Source organism: Equus przewalskii, chromosome 3 (assembly GCF_037783145.1).
Source record: "Equus przewalskii isolate Varuska chromosome 3, EquPr2, whole genome shotgun sequence".
In the NCBI taxonomy this organism is placed as follows: domain Eukaryota; kingdom Metazoa; phylum Chordata; class Mammalia; order Perissodactyla; family Equidae; genus Equus; species Equus przewalskii.
This window is the reverse complement of record NC_091833.1, coordinates 61,957,129-61,975,544: the sequence shown is the minus strand read 5'-3', so window position 1 is coordinate 61,975,544 and position 18,416 is coordinate 61,957,129. Positions and strand designations below refer to the sequence as shown.

At 37.5% G+C, this 18,416-nt stretch overlaps 2 protein-coding genes across 16 annotated transcripts in view; one reads left to right on the top strand and one right to left on the bottom strand.

The window, feature by feature from the left end:
- LOC103555080 (alpha-fetoprotein-like) overlaps nucleotides 1–18,416 on the top strand; it is a 59,495-nt gene that overhangs the window by 36,050 nt on the left and 5,029 nt on the right. The window lies entirely within an intron of this gene.
- The window catches only part of RASSF6 (Ras association domain family member 6), a 71,675-nt gene continuing 67,392 nt past the window's right edge, over nucleotides 14,134–18,416 (bottom strand). For 11 of the 14 annotated variants that reach the window (XM_070614660.1, XM_070614661.1, XM_008508225.2 and 8 more), the window contains one exon: nucleotides 14,134–18,336. In XM_070614660.1, coding sequence (XP_070470761.1) covers nucleotides 18,261–18,336 — 76 coding nt within the window. In that variant the 3' untranslated portion in view covers nucleotides 14,134–18,260. The remainder of the gene's footprint in view (nucleotides 18,337–18,416) is intronic. The other 3 variants (XR_011538683.1, XR_011538684.1, XR_011538685.1) reach the window with 1 other exon arrangement.

Sequence of the window (18,416 nt, the reverse complement as noted above, 5' to 3'; positions counted from 1 at the left end):
AGACACAGAGTGGCAGGATGGATCAAAGAACAAGATCCAACAATATGCTGCCTCCAGGAAACACACCTCAGCCCCAAAGACAAACACAGACTCAGAGTGAAGGGATGGAGAACAATACTCCAAGCTAATAATGAACAAAAGAAAGCAGGTGTCACTATACTAATATTTGACAAGGTAGATTTCAAAGCAAAACAGATAAAGAAAGATAAAGAGGGACAGTATATAATGATCAAAGGGACTCTCCACCAAGAAGACATAACACTTATAAATATATACGCACCCAACACAGGAGCACCAAAATTTGTAAAGCAACTCTTAACAGAACTAAAAGAAGACATCAACAACAATACAATAATAGTAGGGGACCTCAACACACCATTAACACCAATGGACAGAACATCCAGACAGAAAATCAACAAGGAAATAATAGAATTAAATGAAAAATTAGACCAGATGGACTTAATAGATATATATAGAACACTTCATCCAAAAACAGCAGGTTACACATTCTTCTCAAGTGCACATGGAACATTCTCAAGGATTGACCATATTTTGGGAACCAAAGCAAACATCAATAAATACAAGAGAGTTGAAATAATATCAAGCATCTTTTCTGATCATAACGCTATTAAACTAGAAATCAACTATAAGACAAAAGCAGAGAAAGGTGCAAAAATGTGGAGACTAAACAACACGCTTCTCAACAAACAATGGATCATTGAAGAAATTAAAGAAGAAATCAAATATTATCTGGAGACAAATGAAAATGAGAACACAACATACCAAATCATTTGGGATGCAGCAAAAGCAGTCCTAAGAGGGAAATTCATCGCAATACAGGCTCACCTCACTAAACAAGAAAAAGCTCATGTAAGCAACCTCAAACGACACCTAACAGAACTAGAAAACGAAGAATAAACAAAACCCAGAGTCAGTAGAAGGAGGGAAATAATAAAAATAAGAGCAGAAATAAACGATATTGAAACAAAAAAGACAATAGAAAGGATCAATGAAACAAAGAGTTGGTTCTTCGAAAGAATTAACAAAATTGACAAACCCCTAGCCAGACTCACCAAGAAAAGAAGAGAGAAATCACAAATTAATAAAATCAGGAATGACAGAGGAGAAATCACAACAGATACCAATGAAATACAAGAGATCATAAGAGAATACTATGAAAAACTATATGCCAACAAATTGAACAACCTGGAAGAAATGGACAAATTCCTAGACTCCTACAATCTCCCCAAACTGAATCAGGAAGAAATGGAGAATCTGAATAGACCAATCACAAGTAAGGAAATAGAAACGGTAATCAAAAACCTCCCCAAAAACAAGAGTCCAGGACCAGACGGCTTCTCTGGAGAATTCTACCAAACATTCAAAAAAGACTTAATACCTATTCTCCTCAAACTGTTCCAGAGAATTGAGAAAGATGGAGAACTCCCTAACACATTCTATGAAGCCAACATCACTCTGATCCCCAAACCTGACAAGGACAACACAAAGAAGGAGAACTACAGGCCGATATCACTGATGAACATAGATGCAAAAATCCTCAACAAAATTTTGGCAAACCGATTACAGCAATACATCAAAAAGATTATACACCATGATCAAGTGGGATTTATACCAGGGACACAGGGATGGTTCAACATCCGCAAGTCAATCAACGTGATACACTACATCAACAAAATGAAAATCAAAACCACATGATCATCTCAATAGATGCAGAGAAAGCATTCGACAAGATCCAACACCCATTTATGATAAAAACCCTCAGTAAAATGGGTATAGAAGGAAAGTACCTCAACATAATAAAGGCCATATATGATAGACCCACAGCCAACATCATACTCAATGGACAAAAGCTGAAAGCCATCCCTCTGAGGACAGGAACAAGACAAGGGTGCCCACTTTCACCACTCCTATTCAACATAGTACTGGAGGTGCTGGCCAGAGCAATTCGGCAGGAAAAAGAAATAAAAGGAATCCAAATAGGGAGGGAAGAAGTAAAACTCTCGTTGTTTGCAGACGACATGATCTTATACATAGAAAACCCCAAAGAATCCACAGAAAAACTATTAGAAATAATCAACAACTACAGCAAAGTAGCAGGGTATAAAATTAATGTGCATAAATCAGTAGCATTTCTATACACTAACAATAAACTAACAGAAAAAGAACTCAAGAACTCTATCCCATTCACAATCGCAATGAAAAGAATAAAATACCTTGGGATAAACTTAACCAAGGAAGTCAAGGATCTATACAATGAAAACTACAAGACTTTCTTGAAAGAAATAGGCGATGACATAAAGAGATGGAAAAACATTCCTTGCACATGGATTGGAAGAATAAACATAGTTAAAATGTCCATACTACCTAAAGCAATATACAGATTCAATGCTATCCCAATCAGAATCCCAAGAACATTCTTCACAGAAATTGAACAAACAATCCTAAAATTCATATGGGGGAACAAAAGACCGCAAATTGCTAAAGCAATCCTGAGCAAGAAAAACAAAGCCGGCGGAATCACAATCCCCGATTTCAAAACATACTACAAAGCTACAGTGATCAAAACAGCATGGTACTGGTACAAAAACAGGTCCACAGATCAATGGAACAGAATTGAAAGCCCAGAGATAAAACCACACATCTATGGACAGCTAATCTTCGACAAAGGAGCAGAGGGCCTACAATGGAGAAAAGAAAGTCTCTTCAACAAATGGTGCTGGGAAAACTGGACAGCCACATGCAAAAGATTGAAAATTGACCATTCTTTTTCACCACACACCAAAATAAACTCAAAATGGATCAAAGACCTAAAGATTAGGCCTGAGACAATAAGTCTTTTGGAAGAGAATATAGGCAGTACACTCTTTGACATCAGTTTCAAAAGAATCTTTTTGGACACTGTAACTCCTCAGTTGAGGGAAACAATAGAAAGAATAAACAAATGGGACTTCATCAGACTAAAGAGCTTCTTCAAGGCAAGGGAAAACAGGATTGAAACAAAAAAACAGCTCACTAATTGGGAAAAAATATTTACAAGCCACTTATCCGACAAAGGGTTAATCTCCATAATATACAAAGAACTCACACTGCTTAACAATAAAAAAACAAACAACCCGATTAAAAAATGGGCAGAGGACATGAACAGACATTTCTCAAAAGAAGATATGAATATGGCCAATAGACACATGAAAAGATGTTCATCATCGCTAATCATCAGGGAAATGCAAATCAAAACTACACTAAGATATCACCTTACCCCCGTTAGATTGGCAAAAACATCCAAAACCAAAAACGACAAATGTTGGAGAGGTTGTGGAGAAAGAGGAACCCTCATACACTGTTGGTGGGAATGCAAACTGGTACAGCCACTATGGAAAACAGTATGGAGATTTCTCAAAAAGTTAAAAATAGAAATACCCTATGACCCAGCCATCCCATTACTGGGTATCTATCCTAAGAACCTGATATCAGATATCTTAAGAGTCCGTTGCACCCCTATGTTCATCGCAGCATTATTTACAATAGCCAAGATGTGGAACCAGCCTACATGACCAGAAACTGATGATTGGATAAAGAAGATGTGGTATATATACACAATGGAATACTACTCAGCCATAAAAAAAGACGAAATTGGCCCATTCACAACAACGTGGATGGACCTCGAGGGCATTATGTTAAGCGAAATAAGTCAGTCAGAGAAAGATGAACTCTATATGACTCCACTCATAGGTGGAAATTAGTATATTGAGAAGGAGATCTGATCGGTGGTTACCAGGGAAAAGGGGGGGTGGGGGGAGGGTACGGAGGGGGAAGTGGTGTACCCACAACATGACTAACAAAAATATACAACTGAAATCTCACAAGGTTGTAATCTATCATAACATTAATAAAAAAAAAAAAAAAAGACCAAAAAAACCACTCAGTTGACCTGGAGAATCATGAACTAAATAAATGATTGTTGTTGGCCTCTCAAAAAAAAAAAAAAAAGACTAGAATGTCCAATATAATAACCTCCTTTAGCAGAATAAAGTTTTCTTTTGTCATTTCCTTGATTACTGTTTCTCTTTTATTTGCCCTTTTCTGTTTTAGGATTTATATATATGAACATCATTGAATTTGTGTATTTTTATTAGCTGTGATAGCTGGACACTTAACTGGGGCAATTCAGCTGTTCTCTTATTGACATAACTTTTGGTTTTATTAGAAGCAAAACATGTCAATATCCTTTCTATACTTAACATACTTTGTTCTTATGAATAAGAACATGGTTTTGGTGCTGAAAAGGATGTTATCCTTTATCAGGCCTGTGTTGCCAAGTTCCCCTCCCAGTGGAGGAAGTCTGAGAATTTTTACCTCTAGAGGGATTTTATTTTTGTTCACTGCACAAGTATACAATACCTTTATATGTGTATAACTTGTAAATTTTTTTGATCCTGGCCTCAATCTTATCTTGTTTAAATTATAATCTGCAGAAAATCAAACATATTTGGAGTGTATAGATTGTACCTTTCTCTAGTCCCTATAACATACAAACTTGAAAAAAATTTTATGTTCATTATTTCAATTTAGAAGAAAATGGCATAAATGAATGCTCTTAAAGTATGTACTGATCACTGAGAGCACTAGTTCCGCCAGTGCCTGGCTCTTGTCAGCCCCAAATATGAAAACACTTAAAATGTCAGACTCTATTGCATGTGTAAATATAGGGATCTGAAGTAAAACCTGGAAAGTTCCTGATCATATTAAGATATGTGTTGGTTTCCTCACATCTCCTATTGGAAATGAAGTGAATTTACTTTTAACATTTATAAAAAGACGCATTCTAGTTGTGAGCATCTGTTTTAAGCTGTGAGAAGACCAGCAGCAGTGTTTTGCCATGAGTAAGGTATTTAACGCAGCCTGATTTCTTTGTAATTGCTGCTGCATGTATTCCAATAAAAGTGTTTTGCATAGAAAGCGCATGAAAAAAAAATGTATGTACGTGGCACTATAATAAAGAGAAATTATCCAAAGCAAAAAAAAAAAAAAAAAGAAATATTGATACAAATAATCAATAACCAATCCATAGATAAGAAAGAGTGATATTTATTGAGCCTACTGTGAGGACTAGACCGAAAGCGCTCTCTTTCCCCAGGGAAGAAAGCTCTTCGGGAAGTGTGTTTATGGCATGGTTATATACACTTTCAGAACAAAGAACAGACATCAGGCAGGCATGATGGGAATACAATTTTTTCCCCCAAATCATAAGGAGATGTTTTGCCACAGTTTAGCACTTACGCAGCAGGTCAACTTTGACCTTAGTTCTCTGGGAAGAAAAGCTTATCTTCAAAGAAATGCTGGTATTGGTGTCAGAGAGAGGGAGACAGTACCTTCCCATCTTTAAGGAGTGCGTTCTTCCCTTTGGGAAAATGTTTGAAGCAGATGTACATGCATGTTTGGTGGGCCATAAGACAGGCTGCTCTGGAAAAAACAAGTTTTAGGCCGTATCAGATTTAAACCAGAATGGCTTCCCCATATACCTCAATATGTGAAAAGTTATTATTTTTATCACTTGGTTTTCAACCCCTTTTCCATTCTAGACACTCTGGACATAACAACTTGCCAATATCCTTTTAAAATGTGTTTTCTCTTATCTCTTCCAAAATCCCAATGCAATAGCAGTAAAAATATACCAAAAATAAAGCACATAAAGCCCTATAGATGCTGAAAAGAAAAAAACCCACGGTCAATGTAAGGAGATAGTGATGAACTTCTGGTAAAGGAAAGAAAGCCATTGTTATAACATTAACCAATATATCAAAGTGCAGAAATAGAAGCTCAGAATGGTGACATGAAGAGATGTACCAGCAGTGAAAGATCAGAAAGTCATTGATTTCTAAGCTGCTTTGGTTCTCGTCTGCTGCCCAGCCTGTTTTTCTAACTTACTAAAGATTCTTGAGGCCACCACTATCCTTTAAATAAGCCAGCTTTTACTTAGGTTAGCCAGAATTTGATCCTATTTTTATGTCTAAAGGATGCCTACTGACATACCAGCAAAAATACAGTGCAAATATGTGGACAAAATAATATTTAAAAATGCAAGGACCCAGAAAGTTTATCTTCTGGGTGCTCATTTTGGAAAAAATGCATACATACATTCATATTCATACATACATAACTTAAGAATGTAGCCCAGCAATACTTAGAAGAATTCGAGAAAAAAAAAACAACATGGGATTTTAGAAATAGTTAAATTTACCCAGGATTACAGAGAAGGAAACCCTGTGTGGATAGCCACGAATCAGTCCTAAGAATAACTAGATCCACACTGAAAGATTAAGTTAGAGGAGCTTTCAAAATATAGCTTTAAGATGATAGAATATTCTATTACAAAAACTGTATGATTAAGAACCTGAAATATTTTAATATTTTAATGAAAGTAGTTGCTTTATTTGTCAACATGGAAAAAGAAAGACAATTAGAAACCCTCAAAAAAGAAGGATCTACTAGGAAATCATAGTCCAAATATGCAAAACTAAAGAAATGCGGCATGATTTTCTGCAGTTGACAGGAGGTAAGAAAAGAGACTTCATTTGCTCTTTACACCTTTTAAGGGATACAGGATAAGTCATTGACCTATTGGTCAATCCGTTCACAGTAAACTATAGATAATATTCCAATTAAACACGCTACTGAATATACTATTAACGCTTACCAGTTTTTTAGCATCACCTGTTAACGAAGCACATAAACTTTATATTTACAAAGTGGGATGAATAAACCCAGACAATGTGGAAGTAATAGTATAGCGTGAATAGGAAAGCTGGCAAATAAATGAGGGGAAGTGTAAACAGGTTAATTATGTTTTGGAGAATCATGACATGCTGACTGAAGCTGAAGGACCAAGAGATAAAATATAACCAACAAAAGAACTAAAAATGCTTTAACTAAAAAAACTTCGATAAAGGGTCCGTGGGTGGGGTTGTTGAAATTGGTTAGTGTAAGTGCACTATATTTTAAGAAACTATTAAAGTGATGATAGTAATCACTAGAGAACTAAAAGTGGAAACGTTAAAATTGGTTGCTTTTTGGGAATGGGAAATGTACCCTGCTCTTCTGTTTGAACTTTTACTGTGTTCATGTATTACTTACATAATTTTCAAAACTTGTGTAATGCATCATAAGAAACTGAACAGAGTAACCCAGAATGACCTGATCCATAGAGGTTGGGGTTATCACCTCGCTTAATCTGATCCTTGTTTTTTCTTCTGAAATGCATCCCAAGCTTGCAGTAGCTTTGATAGTAGACCCATTCAGTTCTAAGTACAGACTACTTAAACCAACAGTCTTTTCACATGAACCTGTGTTAAGTCACATCTAAAAGCAGAACTTTACTTTTTTTGTTGTTAAATTTCATGCCTTATTTTGAAACCATCATTTCATCCTGCCCAAATTTCTGCTAATTCATGTTAACTTTCTTCTATATTATATTCTGTTGGTTGATAGATAAATATCTCAGGTCTTAATTATCATTCCCCACTGACCTGGAGGAGAGAATTTCTGTGAATAGAATTTTCTTGTTGAAACTGCTAACGTCTACAATTCAAGTTATTATTTCATGAAATGTGAGATGCCTCGTCTTTGCATGATCCAGATTCACCCTGTATGGCTGAGTTTCTTACTTCTTTATGTTTCATTCTTACTCTTGCCAATGTTCCAACTTTGACTTTGGCTCACTGTTTTTCTCCTTAGAACTTTCTTCATTTTGGCTTTCTTTTCAAACTATGTCTTCCATCTTGTCTAAAAATGCTTTATGCTCCCAATAAGCATAGCTAGAAAGGCAGTCTTCAAACCTGCCCACTTTCTCTTTTAACAGGCAGAACAGGTTCACATAATTGACTATTATAATCTCAGAAAAGAAAACAAAGAAAATGCCTGTAGGTCCCTGGAGCAGTTGGTCTTTTATGGCTAACTTGGGACATCTACAGCCTGCCAATTGGCTGAGCCTCTTCACTTCTGGGAACTTCATTCCATGGAGACTCCTGAAACCACTAGGTATTATTCCTTTGCCCCTCCGTCAAACCTAGAATCCTTCCACAAACATAGGAGCACAAAGACTTACACAAATTCTTGATGAAAAGATTCCAAAATATTTTGATCATCTATTCTCACATTTTTTGCTAAGCCTATTCACATAGGGCTATTCTTTAAATATTCCAGTCTTATCTTTGTATTTAATATCCCCAAATTCTTTCATTTTTTTCATAAACACGTTACTTTCCAATTGTTTAATTATTTCTGTTACCATCCTTGGTTCCAACTTCTCGCTAAAAGTTAGACATATGAAAATAGTCAGAGGGGAGGAGGAAACAATTTATGATTATCTACTTTCACCTTAGAAAAATAGTTCTTAAAGCGGCCCTCACACCAGCAGCAGCAGCAGCACCTGGGAACTTGTTAGAAATGCGAATTATCAGATCCCACCCCAGATCTACTGAATCAGAAAGCCTGTGGGTGGAAAACACTGATTTTGTTTTAGTAAGCCCTCCAGGTGATTCTGATGCACACTAAGATTACAGAATCACTGCTTTAGAAAAGCCATACAAAGGTAAACGTGACCAAACTTTAGAGATGATGCATAATTACATATAATAAGCATTTTTATCTGAAGTAGTAATTTAGCAAATTTTAATTAACATGATATACTCTTCAGGTAGCTTCTATTTTCTCCTTTAATTTTGGGAGAAATCCTAAAAGTAAATAGGGAAGGGAGAAATATTTGGGTTTTTCAACTATTAAGTTGAAGATTGCTGGTAGGCAGAAAGTGTGGGGAAAAGCACACAGAAATCTTCCTGTCATGCTGTTGATGAAATAGTTCAAGCAAGTACTATTCATACTCAAGAGCAAGAACACGTCAAGAAAACTCCCTCGGGAATTTGCAGGCACAGACCCTTCTGCAGATGAGTTTACCTGTGTGGATATGGGCTTGTTACTCAGAGATATGTTTTCTGAATGCTTTACAAAAGGTAGAAAGGCTTTAAAATAAATAAATGGACTCTAGTGTATAGGTGATTATTTTCATTTCCTGTATCAGCTAGTGTGGGAGTCAGCAAAATTCTTCCGTGAACAGCCAGATGGTAAATATTTGGGGCTTTGCAGTTCATACAGTCTGTCACAACTACTCAGTTCTTCATTGTAGCCAGAAAGCAGCCATGGACAATATGTAAACAAATGGGCGTGGCCATATGCCAATACAATCTTATTTACATAAACAGGAAGTGGAGCCAATTTAGCCTGACACCTGTAGTTTACTTACCCTTGACTAGACTATAGATATATGACTTTTAACATAAGCACATGTACACTTTAGCTGAAGAGGTAGAAAGGAGCCCCTGAAGGTAATTAAGCCATCATGAAAATTGTTACCTGTGAAAATATTTCCCAGGGCCGTTGCTAAAATTAACCCCGGTCCTAACCAGCCCAAGCCTGTTTTGACTGTAAAGGCTCCTTTGTTTCTTTTAACTACATGCTTGCATTCCTCTGCTCAGACACTGTTACCTCCTGTATCCGAGTTTCTGCCCCTCAAGTCGTGCCCCTGGGAGAGCAGTCTGTCCCAGGTCTCCATGAATTTTCTGTCTCACATCCTACCATGATATTCTTAGCAATTTAGGTCACACAACTTTACTATCTAATGAAAAATCATTTACTTGTTAGCTATATACAATTAGATTAATTACAGCAAACAGTCTCCTGGTAGCTTGATGAGTACACAGATAGTGCATTGTTCTACTCACTTTTCTTTCCTCTCTGCATTCTTCAACCCCTGTTCTAATGATCCTCTGGCCACTGTGAAAATGAAATCCTTTTCATCTGTGATGAAAATAATAATAACTTTTCACATATTGAGGTATATGGGGAAGCCGTTTTGGTTTAAATCTGATTCAGCCTAAAACTTGTTTTTCCCAGAGCAGCCTGACTTATGGCCCACCAAAGATGCATTGTACATCTGCTTCATACGTTTTCCCAAAGCAAAGAATGCGCTCTTTAAAGACAGGGATGAATGTCTCCCTTTCTCTGACGCCAATACCAGGACTTCTTTGAAGATAAGCTTTTCTTCCCGGAGAACCACGGTCAAGTTGACCTGCTGTATATGTGTTGAACTGCAGCAAAACATCTCCTTATGATTTGGGGAAAAAAAATGTATTCCTGTCATGCTTGATGCATATTCTTTGTTCCGAAAGGGTATATAACCAAGCTGTAAACCAAGCTTCTCTGAAGTGTTTTCTTCCCCGGGGAGGATAACACTTCCAGACTAGTCCTCAGTATTAGCTCATTAAATATGACTCTTATTTATAGATTGGTTATTGATTATTTGCACTGACACATGTCACAAGGGATAGGGAGAAATAGACTGGTAATGTTTATCCCAAAGTCTTAGGATGGGTGACATGTTAGCAGTCTCCCAACACGTCCAGCATTATAGGAAATCAAAGAATGGCTAATGTGGTCTCGGTATAAGGAAGATGTTTCCTCTTTCTTTTCTCTGCTCTCTACCTTCCATCATTTGAGTCTATGTTTCATATTTCAAAATCTTGCTCAGGCCTTACCTCAAGATGTGGAGTTATCGTCACTTCCTATTTCATGTGAGGCATTCCTCATTACTGTAGGAGTCTTCTCAGATGCCTTTCTTCTACCTTATCTTAACAGAAACTTTGTTTCCCCCCCCCCCCAGCGTTTATCATAACAAATTAGACATTTCCCAAGGAACTATGGAATAAATGAAGTCAGGAATATCAGTTGATATGGAGAAATACGTCTTCCTCCACTATTGTTATGAACAAGATTAAATATGTGAGTCTTGAGGTTAAGCTTATGGGGAAATTTCCCCTGAAGATTGATTTAAAAAAGTCATAGGTTACTAAAGAAGCAAGGATATCTTAAACTCCAGAAGAATTTTTAAAAACGAGACTAAATAGATTCCAGTGTCTCTAGATGATTTAGCTGTAGTCCTGTTTGAGGGTAGGATGAAGGACTGAATTAACAGGGCTTCTAACCATTTTCCACAGGCTCTCAGGGGCTCTTATGAGGGTGAGTTCTCTCTCTTCCAGGATGTGTGTGTGCATCTTAGCAGCGGCATTCTATGAGTCCTATTCCCACTTAACTAAAGAAGATTTCACTTTTATCTATCTAGCTGGCTTCCACAAATGATTTTTATTTGACTAAGGACTATACAGGTAAAAATTAGGGAAAACTCCTGGACTTAATGTAGAAGTCTACACCACTATATATGGAGCCGGTAGAGATACTCTGATCAATTTTATTGGTTTTCTCCCTCTGGAATTTCTGTCCTTGATTGTGTAATGATTTCGCATGGAATTAGCCTAGAGCGATTTTGAAATGCAATGAGAAGCTGATACTGATTGTTTTGACCCTGCAGCAAGAGTCCCATATTTTTGTGAGGAGGAAGCCAATTTTTGTTTATCCCAAATCTGGGGTCCTGAAAGTGAGACAGGCATAGCAGTCAATTAAGTCCTTAAACTGAGGGACCAGGCCTGTGAGAAATTCTGAGACCTCCAGGAGCAGGCACGTTACAGCCCATCTCAGGCGTACAACAGGAAGTCTTAAAGATTTTCTATTTGGGGATCATAGCTATTTAGATGTCTTCCCTTTCTCACAGATATGCTTATTTGCTTTTTTCCTAGGGGTCCAAACTGATGGAAAAGTGCCAGTCTCTCTTGCAAGGCTAAATGAGCCTTGAAAATGTCAATGTAGGATCTTTGCTGAGACCTGCATTTTATTTTTCATGAGTAACGAAACACGTCTAATGTTTAAAATAAAGGAAGAATCAACAAAGTTTTTCAGCTACTCACAGTGTTACTCCAGAACACTTGCCAGTCGACACTAAATCCCCCCATTCCTACTCAGCAGAGAAAGGTTCTTATTGTAACCCTCTTTCAACCCGCTGTCATTCTTCCTCTTCCCCCCACGAGCTTTCTGCTTCTTAGAAGCAGCAACAGAAATATGAGATCCAGGGGTCTTTCAAAAGCCTCAGGTAGATGTAAGGGGCTGCTGCATCGAACTGGGAACTGGCCACTGGGTTCTGGAATGACAAAGACCCCAAATGCCACTTGGGGGTTCTATCTGTCTATCTCCTGCTATTGAAAATGATTATTGATGAACTGAATGAAATATGCTTTATACTAAAGTTACCTTCATAACTGTTTTGCTTTTCATCTTTACCCTATATATGTGATGCTGACTTTGGAACCACGGAGTCCTAACATATTTAAATTAATTTGGGCTTTCAATGATGATTTGTAATAGCAGTCTTTTCCCTGGAAATCCTGGCATAAATGACAGAAAGCACTTATCATTTGGGCTTATTTTTATCTTTCTAGATTTTTTGTGTATAATAAAGTAAAAATAAGCAGTAATATTTTAATGCTTACTAAATAAATGAATTATTTTGATTAGAGAAAAAATTTAATCCTCCTTATAGTGCTCTTCATTTGATCTTAAATAGTTTTTCTTCACTCTAGTAATTTCAACATGTTCATATATTAGGAAATTAAATCCAATAAACATTTATTATCTGTTGTGTTCAATAAGCTGTGCTGGGTGCTGCAGAGAATACTATGAATATGGTAAGACCAGATCACTAGTGAATTTGTACAAGACATAAGCACAAAAGGAATTATAATAATGGGCAAATTTCAAACTTCCAGTGTCACAAAAGCAGAACTAACTGATAATGTGGTGTGCAGGAGTTTGAGATCACACATTGTCCGAGAGACCAGGAAACGTCATGGAGGAAGTGACCCTGGCCAATGACTAGAAAATGGGCAAAGTTTCAACAGAGGGAGGTGTGGTAGAGTGTGAGAGGGGATAGGGAGTGATTCATTTTGGTGGGTTTTAAGACAAGATTGAAGTAGTCCTCGGGGCCGGCCCGGTGGCTGAGTGGTTAAGTTCACTCGTTCTGCTGCAGCCGCCCAGGGGTTCGCCGGTTCGGATCCTGGGCATGGACGTGGCACCGCTCATTAAGCCATGCTGAGGCGACGTCCCACATAGCAGAACTTGAAGGCCCTACAACTGGAATATACAACTGTGTGCTGGGGGTCTTTGGGGAGAAGAAGAAGAAACAAAAAAAATAGACTGGCAACAGACATTAGCTCGGGTGCCAATCTTTAAAAAAAAAAAGAATGAAGTAGTTGTGGGCAGTAAGACTCAGCGGAAGATGAAGCTACAGTGCTGGGTGGGGACATCTTGCAGTTTAATTGTAACAATAGCTAATATTTATCACACACCTCTTAGGTCCTATAACTCCTACAACTGTCTAATGAAGTGGGTACTAATATTTCTATTTTACAAATGAGGACACACAAAGAATGCCAGATTGAAGGAGTGTAGTTTAGGGTGAGAACATATATTACGGTGGTTAAGAGTGTGGATTCTGGAGCTGTAGGTTCAAATCCCACCTAGCTCTTCTTCTACAGACCTCGGCAAATCTAACCTCTCCATGGCTTACTTTCCTCATCTATCAAATCAGGTTGAAAGAGTAACTTCCTCATGGGACTGTAATAAACATTAAATGAGCTAATATACATACAGTACTTAAAATAGTGCTTGGCAAATGGTAAGTGCTGTTAGTTTGAACAATATGAAACTGCTGCTTTTGTAGGTCAAATATGGACAATTTCAAATGGCCCAATCTAAAAGCTTAGCTGTTATTGAGAAGACAAATGGATGCCATTGAAGGGTTTTGCCCTAATTGCATCCTATTCCTTTCTTCCCTTTCACATGTAGATATCTCAACATAATAGATACACCTGCCGTCTTTCCACCTCATCAACTACCTTGCAAATGGACTTCTTTCCCCTTCAGTTCCTGAAGCCAATCTGAAGAGCCCTAAACAAAATTCCATAGTATCACTGCCTAACTGAGTATTTTATATGGCCAAGAGATAATAAAATATACCACTATATTAGGGAAAATGATACAGAAAAGATTCTATACTTCTTAGCTACTGGATCAGATCTGTGAAAAAGCAGGCATATATGCAGGGGATTTTATAAAAATATTTCAGAATTCATTCACTCATTCTTTTATTCATTCATTCACTAATTTATTCAGTCCTTTATTCAATCAATTTTTATTGAGAACATCCTATACACAAGATGCAATATTAAGTACAGCAAAATATTACAAAGATGAATGTGACAGGTCCTCTACCATTAGTAAGTAAACCGTATTATCCAGAATTGAATTTGAACTCATATATAACTAGTAGTGAAATATTTGGACCACCTAAAACAAGGATGAATGGTTTTGTCATAAAAGTTGATATTCTTGTTTATGCAATGATGACTCTGAAGTGAAAAGACTTTTGTCTCAGAAATTACATTAGTCATGTATTGCTATGTGACAAATTATCCTAAAATTTAGCAGCATAGTACAACAAACATTTTTTATCTCACAGAGTTTCTGAGGATCAGGAATCCAGGAGAGGTTGAGTTGGGTTTTGTGGCTCAGGGTCTCTATGAGGTTGTAGTCAAGATAATAGATAGGGCTGCTGTCATCTGAAGGCTTGCCTGAGGCTAGCAGGTGGCCCACTCGCATAGCAGTGGACAGGAGGCCTCAACTCCTTGCTGGCTTTTAGCAGAAGGTTTCCATTCCTGTCATGTAGGCCTTTCTGCAGGGCTGCTCCGGACATGGCAGTTGGCTTCTCCCAGAGCAAGCAATCCAAGAGAGCAAGCAAGGAAGATGCCACAGTGACCTTTATGACCTGGTCTCCAAAGTCACACCCTGTCACTTCTGTCTTTCTCTCTTCCTTAGAAGTTAAGTCATTAAGTCCAGCTCTTGTCCAAGGTGAGGAGGACTAGGCTCCACCTCCTGAAAGGAGGAGTATCAAAGACTTTACGGATAGATTTTAAAACTACCACTGTAGTGATGTTAATATCTCATTTAAATAGTTTATTTGAACTTTTTTGATCTGGTAGAACTCTGTGCTTGCATGTACTTGCTACTTTTTTTGTTGGTAACTTTTGAATCATAACTTTTCTATTTCCTGGTTTAAAAAGTAACACATGTTCATTATAAAATATTTCATAAGTATAGAAAAATAATCACCCATAATATTTAATAAGTATAGAAAAATAATCACCCATAATTCTGTAATCCATACCTAATCACATTTAACATGTTATTTTTGGTTTGTAGTGTATATGTACAAATAATATATATATATCAACACATATATCCTACGGATAATAAATATTTTTGAATATTTGTATGTATATTCTTATTTAGATAAATAAGGAGAATTTACTCCCATAATTAAAATTTATTGGGAAACAACTCTAAGAGCTTCCTAACATTTTGTGGGTGAATGTTTCTTTCCTTCTTTAATCTCTTTTTCTATTCTTAAACAGTTAGGCTATTTACTTCCTTTTATCACAATAAATAATAATAATCTTTGCATGGTGTCTTTGTATTTCTGATTATTCCCAGATAGGATCCTACAAGTAGAATTATAGGATGAACTTTCTACTAAATTGCTTTTGAGAAAAGTTATATCCATTTCTATTTCTACCAGTAGTTTGAGTGCCCATCACACTGTAATTTGTTTAGTATCCAGTATTATCACTTAAACTTTGCTAATTTAATAGCAAAGTGTGTTTTGTTGACATGCTAGATATTATTTTATTGCCTCTCTGCTGCAAATTCACTCTTTGCTCTGGCTCTGTGAAAATGGATACAGAGCCTTTAAACAAGTTTCCTTTGCAGCCTACATGATGTCATGCTTTGTCAGTAGAGGGCGCTGAAGAAACATGGTAGGAGGAAGTTGCTCTTTCCTGCTTCCTAGGGGCTGGCTGGCCAAGCTCCTGGGAAGCTGACTTTTTCCTCCACTGCTATGCCCAGAGTGGTTTCTTCAGTGCTAGTTGCTATAGGGTGCGGCTTTCTCTAGCATTTGTTCCCCCAACTTCTTTTCCAGCTTTTGATTGGTTTCGTGGTGGCAGAGCCTGGAACTCCAGTGCAGGCCTGTGTCCTAGCTCAAATTATTGCTCTGCACATCTTCTCAACTTGGTGCATGCTCCCAGAGAGGGCCCTGTGGAGCTGGCCACCTAGTGAGCCACTTGCCCAACCTTTGTCTCATGCAGCCTAGAAGATGCCACAGCCCAAGTCATACATAGAGTTGTACCAGGTTCCTGCAAAGCAGGCCCCTTCAGTCCCAGTCCTAGCAGCACCTGCAGCTACACCCCCGGCCCTGTCTTCCTGCCCACCCTTCAGCCTCAGCTTACCTGGGCCCCCAAACTTTGTTTCCTGTGGACCTCCAGACATAGACACTATGTGATCTGGGCCTTGTGCCTGCAGAGAAGCCCCAAGTCCCTTTGCACACCTGCCCACCTGCCTCAGCTGGTCCACACCCCAGGGGTTGTTCCTGCTTGCCCTACGGCTGTGCCCCTGCTCTGGCCTGGGCAACCAGTGAACTTCGCCTCTCTCCACAGCAACCATACCTTCTCCAGTGAACTCTGAGCTCCTCCTTCCAAGCTTTTCCTTTTTAGGGTATTCTTCCTCAGCGTTAGGGTACCCTTTTGAGTTCTCTGTCCATCTTTATAGTTACTCTCTTATCATCACAGCTTAATGAATCCCTATATTGAACTTTCCCTGTTTAAATTACTGTGTGGTTTCTGTCTCCTGATTGGCCATAGACTAATACAGTTGATCAGTCTTAAAAGACAACTTTCCCACATACTTAGCAACCATTTGCATTTCCTCTTCCATGATTTTACTTCTTGTGCCATCTGCCTTTTTTTTTTCCTATCCAAGACTTGGTATTTTTCTCATGCATTTTGTAGACTTTCAATATATTAAAGATGAATCTTTTGTCATGTTTATGGTGGGTACTTGATATTACTTTGTTTTTTATAAGTATATTGAATTTTAACTATTACATTTGCCTTATTTTAGTGAGACGAGATTTTTTTCTTATTAATTGATAGGTGAAAAGATAAAGAAGCAAGCTTCTTTTTTTCTCAATAAAAGAAATTTCCTAGTACTGAAAAGGTCATGGCACACTTTTACTTTCATCCAGGTTAGGTTCTGGTGACCTGAGAAGTAATACCTTTATCTTAAAAATGTTTCATTATTTTGATAATTAATCTTCCAACTGGGTTTATTACGTACAACCTTATCCCTTAACACATGTAACATGTAATGTAATCAAACAGTACAGTGCTTATGAGGAATGCAAATGGAAGTAGTTTAGCAAGTGGAAGAATATTGCATAAAACTCTATTCTAATATAGAGTTCATAAATAAAATCACAAATGATACTTGTGGCATTTTCAGTGTATTTTTTCCAAATCAGTTTAGCAGACTTGTAAGTACTCGGGCATCATCGTGTAGAAGAAGTTGTCCTAGAGAAAAAGGGCAGAGCTCCGATTCCCTGCCTGGCATTAGTGACACCTGCTTTGCCTTATCCATTGCATTGATTCAGCAACAATGGTTACTGTGTGCCAAGTCTTGGCCTAGTTGATGAAATATATTAAGTCTCTGTGCTATATTTATTTAGAACAATAAAGAAAATTAGTTCGACTGCCTTTAAAAAAAAAAACCTTAACACTTTTGAAAGTCATCAGTCGAACAGATGAAAAAAGAAGGGTCAGGCTGAGACAATTACAATTTGGATTTCTTAGAAGAGTCCACAATCTTTTCCTTCCTAAAGGGCAGATAGCTCTGATGTTACAGATAGCCAAAAGTCATCCACCCATTTAAAGACAGCCCTGGATTTTATGAAAATGCTAGAGTCTTCAAGGCACTGTGAAACACTGTCACCACAAGATGCCTTGGTGGAGGAAGAATGTGCTTCATTTTGTTTCAAGGGCTGACAGTTTTTATTTCTGAACTGAAACTGAATTTCAGTTCTTTTGAGAGTTCAAGCTAAAGAAGTTTAAATTGCATGATATCTGAAGGTGCCATTTAAATTCAAGTTCATTGAGTTTTACTATAAAAACTATTTGGAATACACAGTATCCATGCTTATTTCAGTTACTGAAATAAATTCAAGCTCATTTCAGTCCAACTGTGAACTCTAGTTAACCTCATCACTTCAAAGAGAGACAAGCTTCTTTGACATTCAATTTCTATGGATTCAAGTTCATATATATTTGTATGAGTGCAAGTATAGAATTTATGCACTCATCAAATAGTAACATCTCTCTAATTTTGTTAAAGTGTTTTAGCAATAGCAGCCTGCATCGCTAAACTGTCGTCTCTGTTTTCACTACCCGTTTACTTTGAAGACATTTCAGTATAATAGCCTTTTCTGTTTTGAATCTGAAAATGAGAAGGAGAAAAAGAGTATTAAAAGTTGGACACATTTTGTTCACTGAATGTATTAAAGGATCAAGCACCCG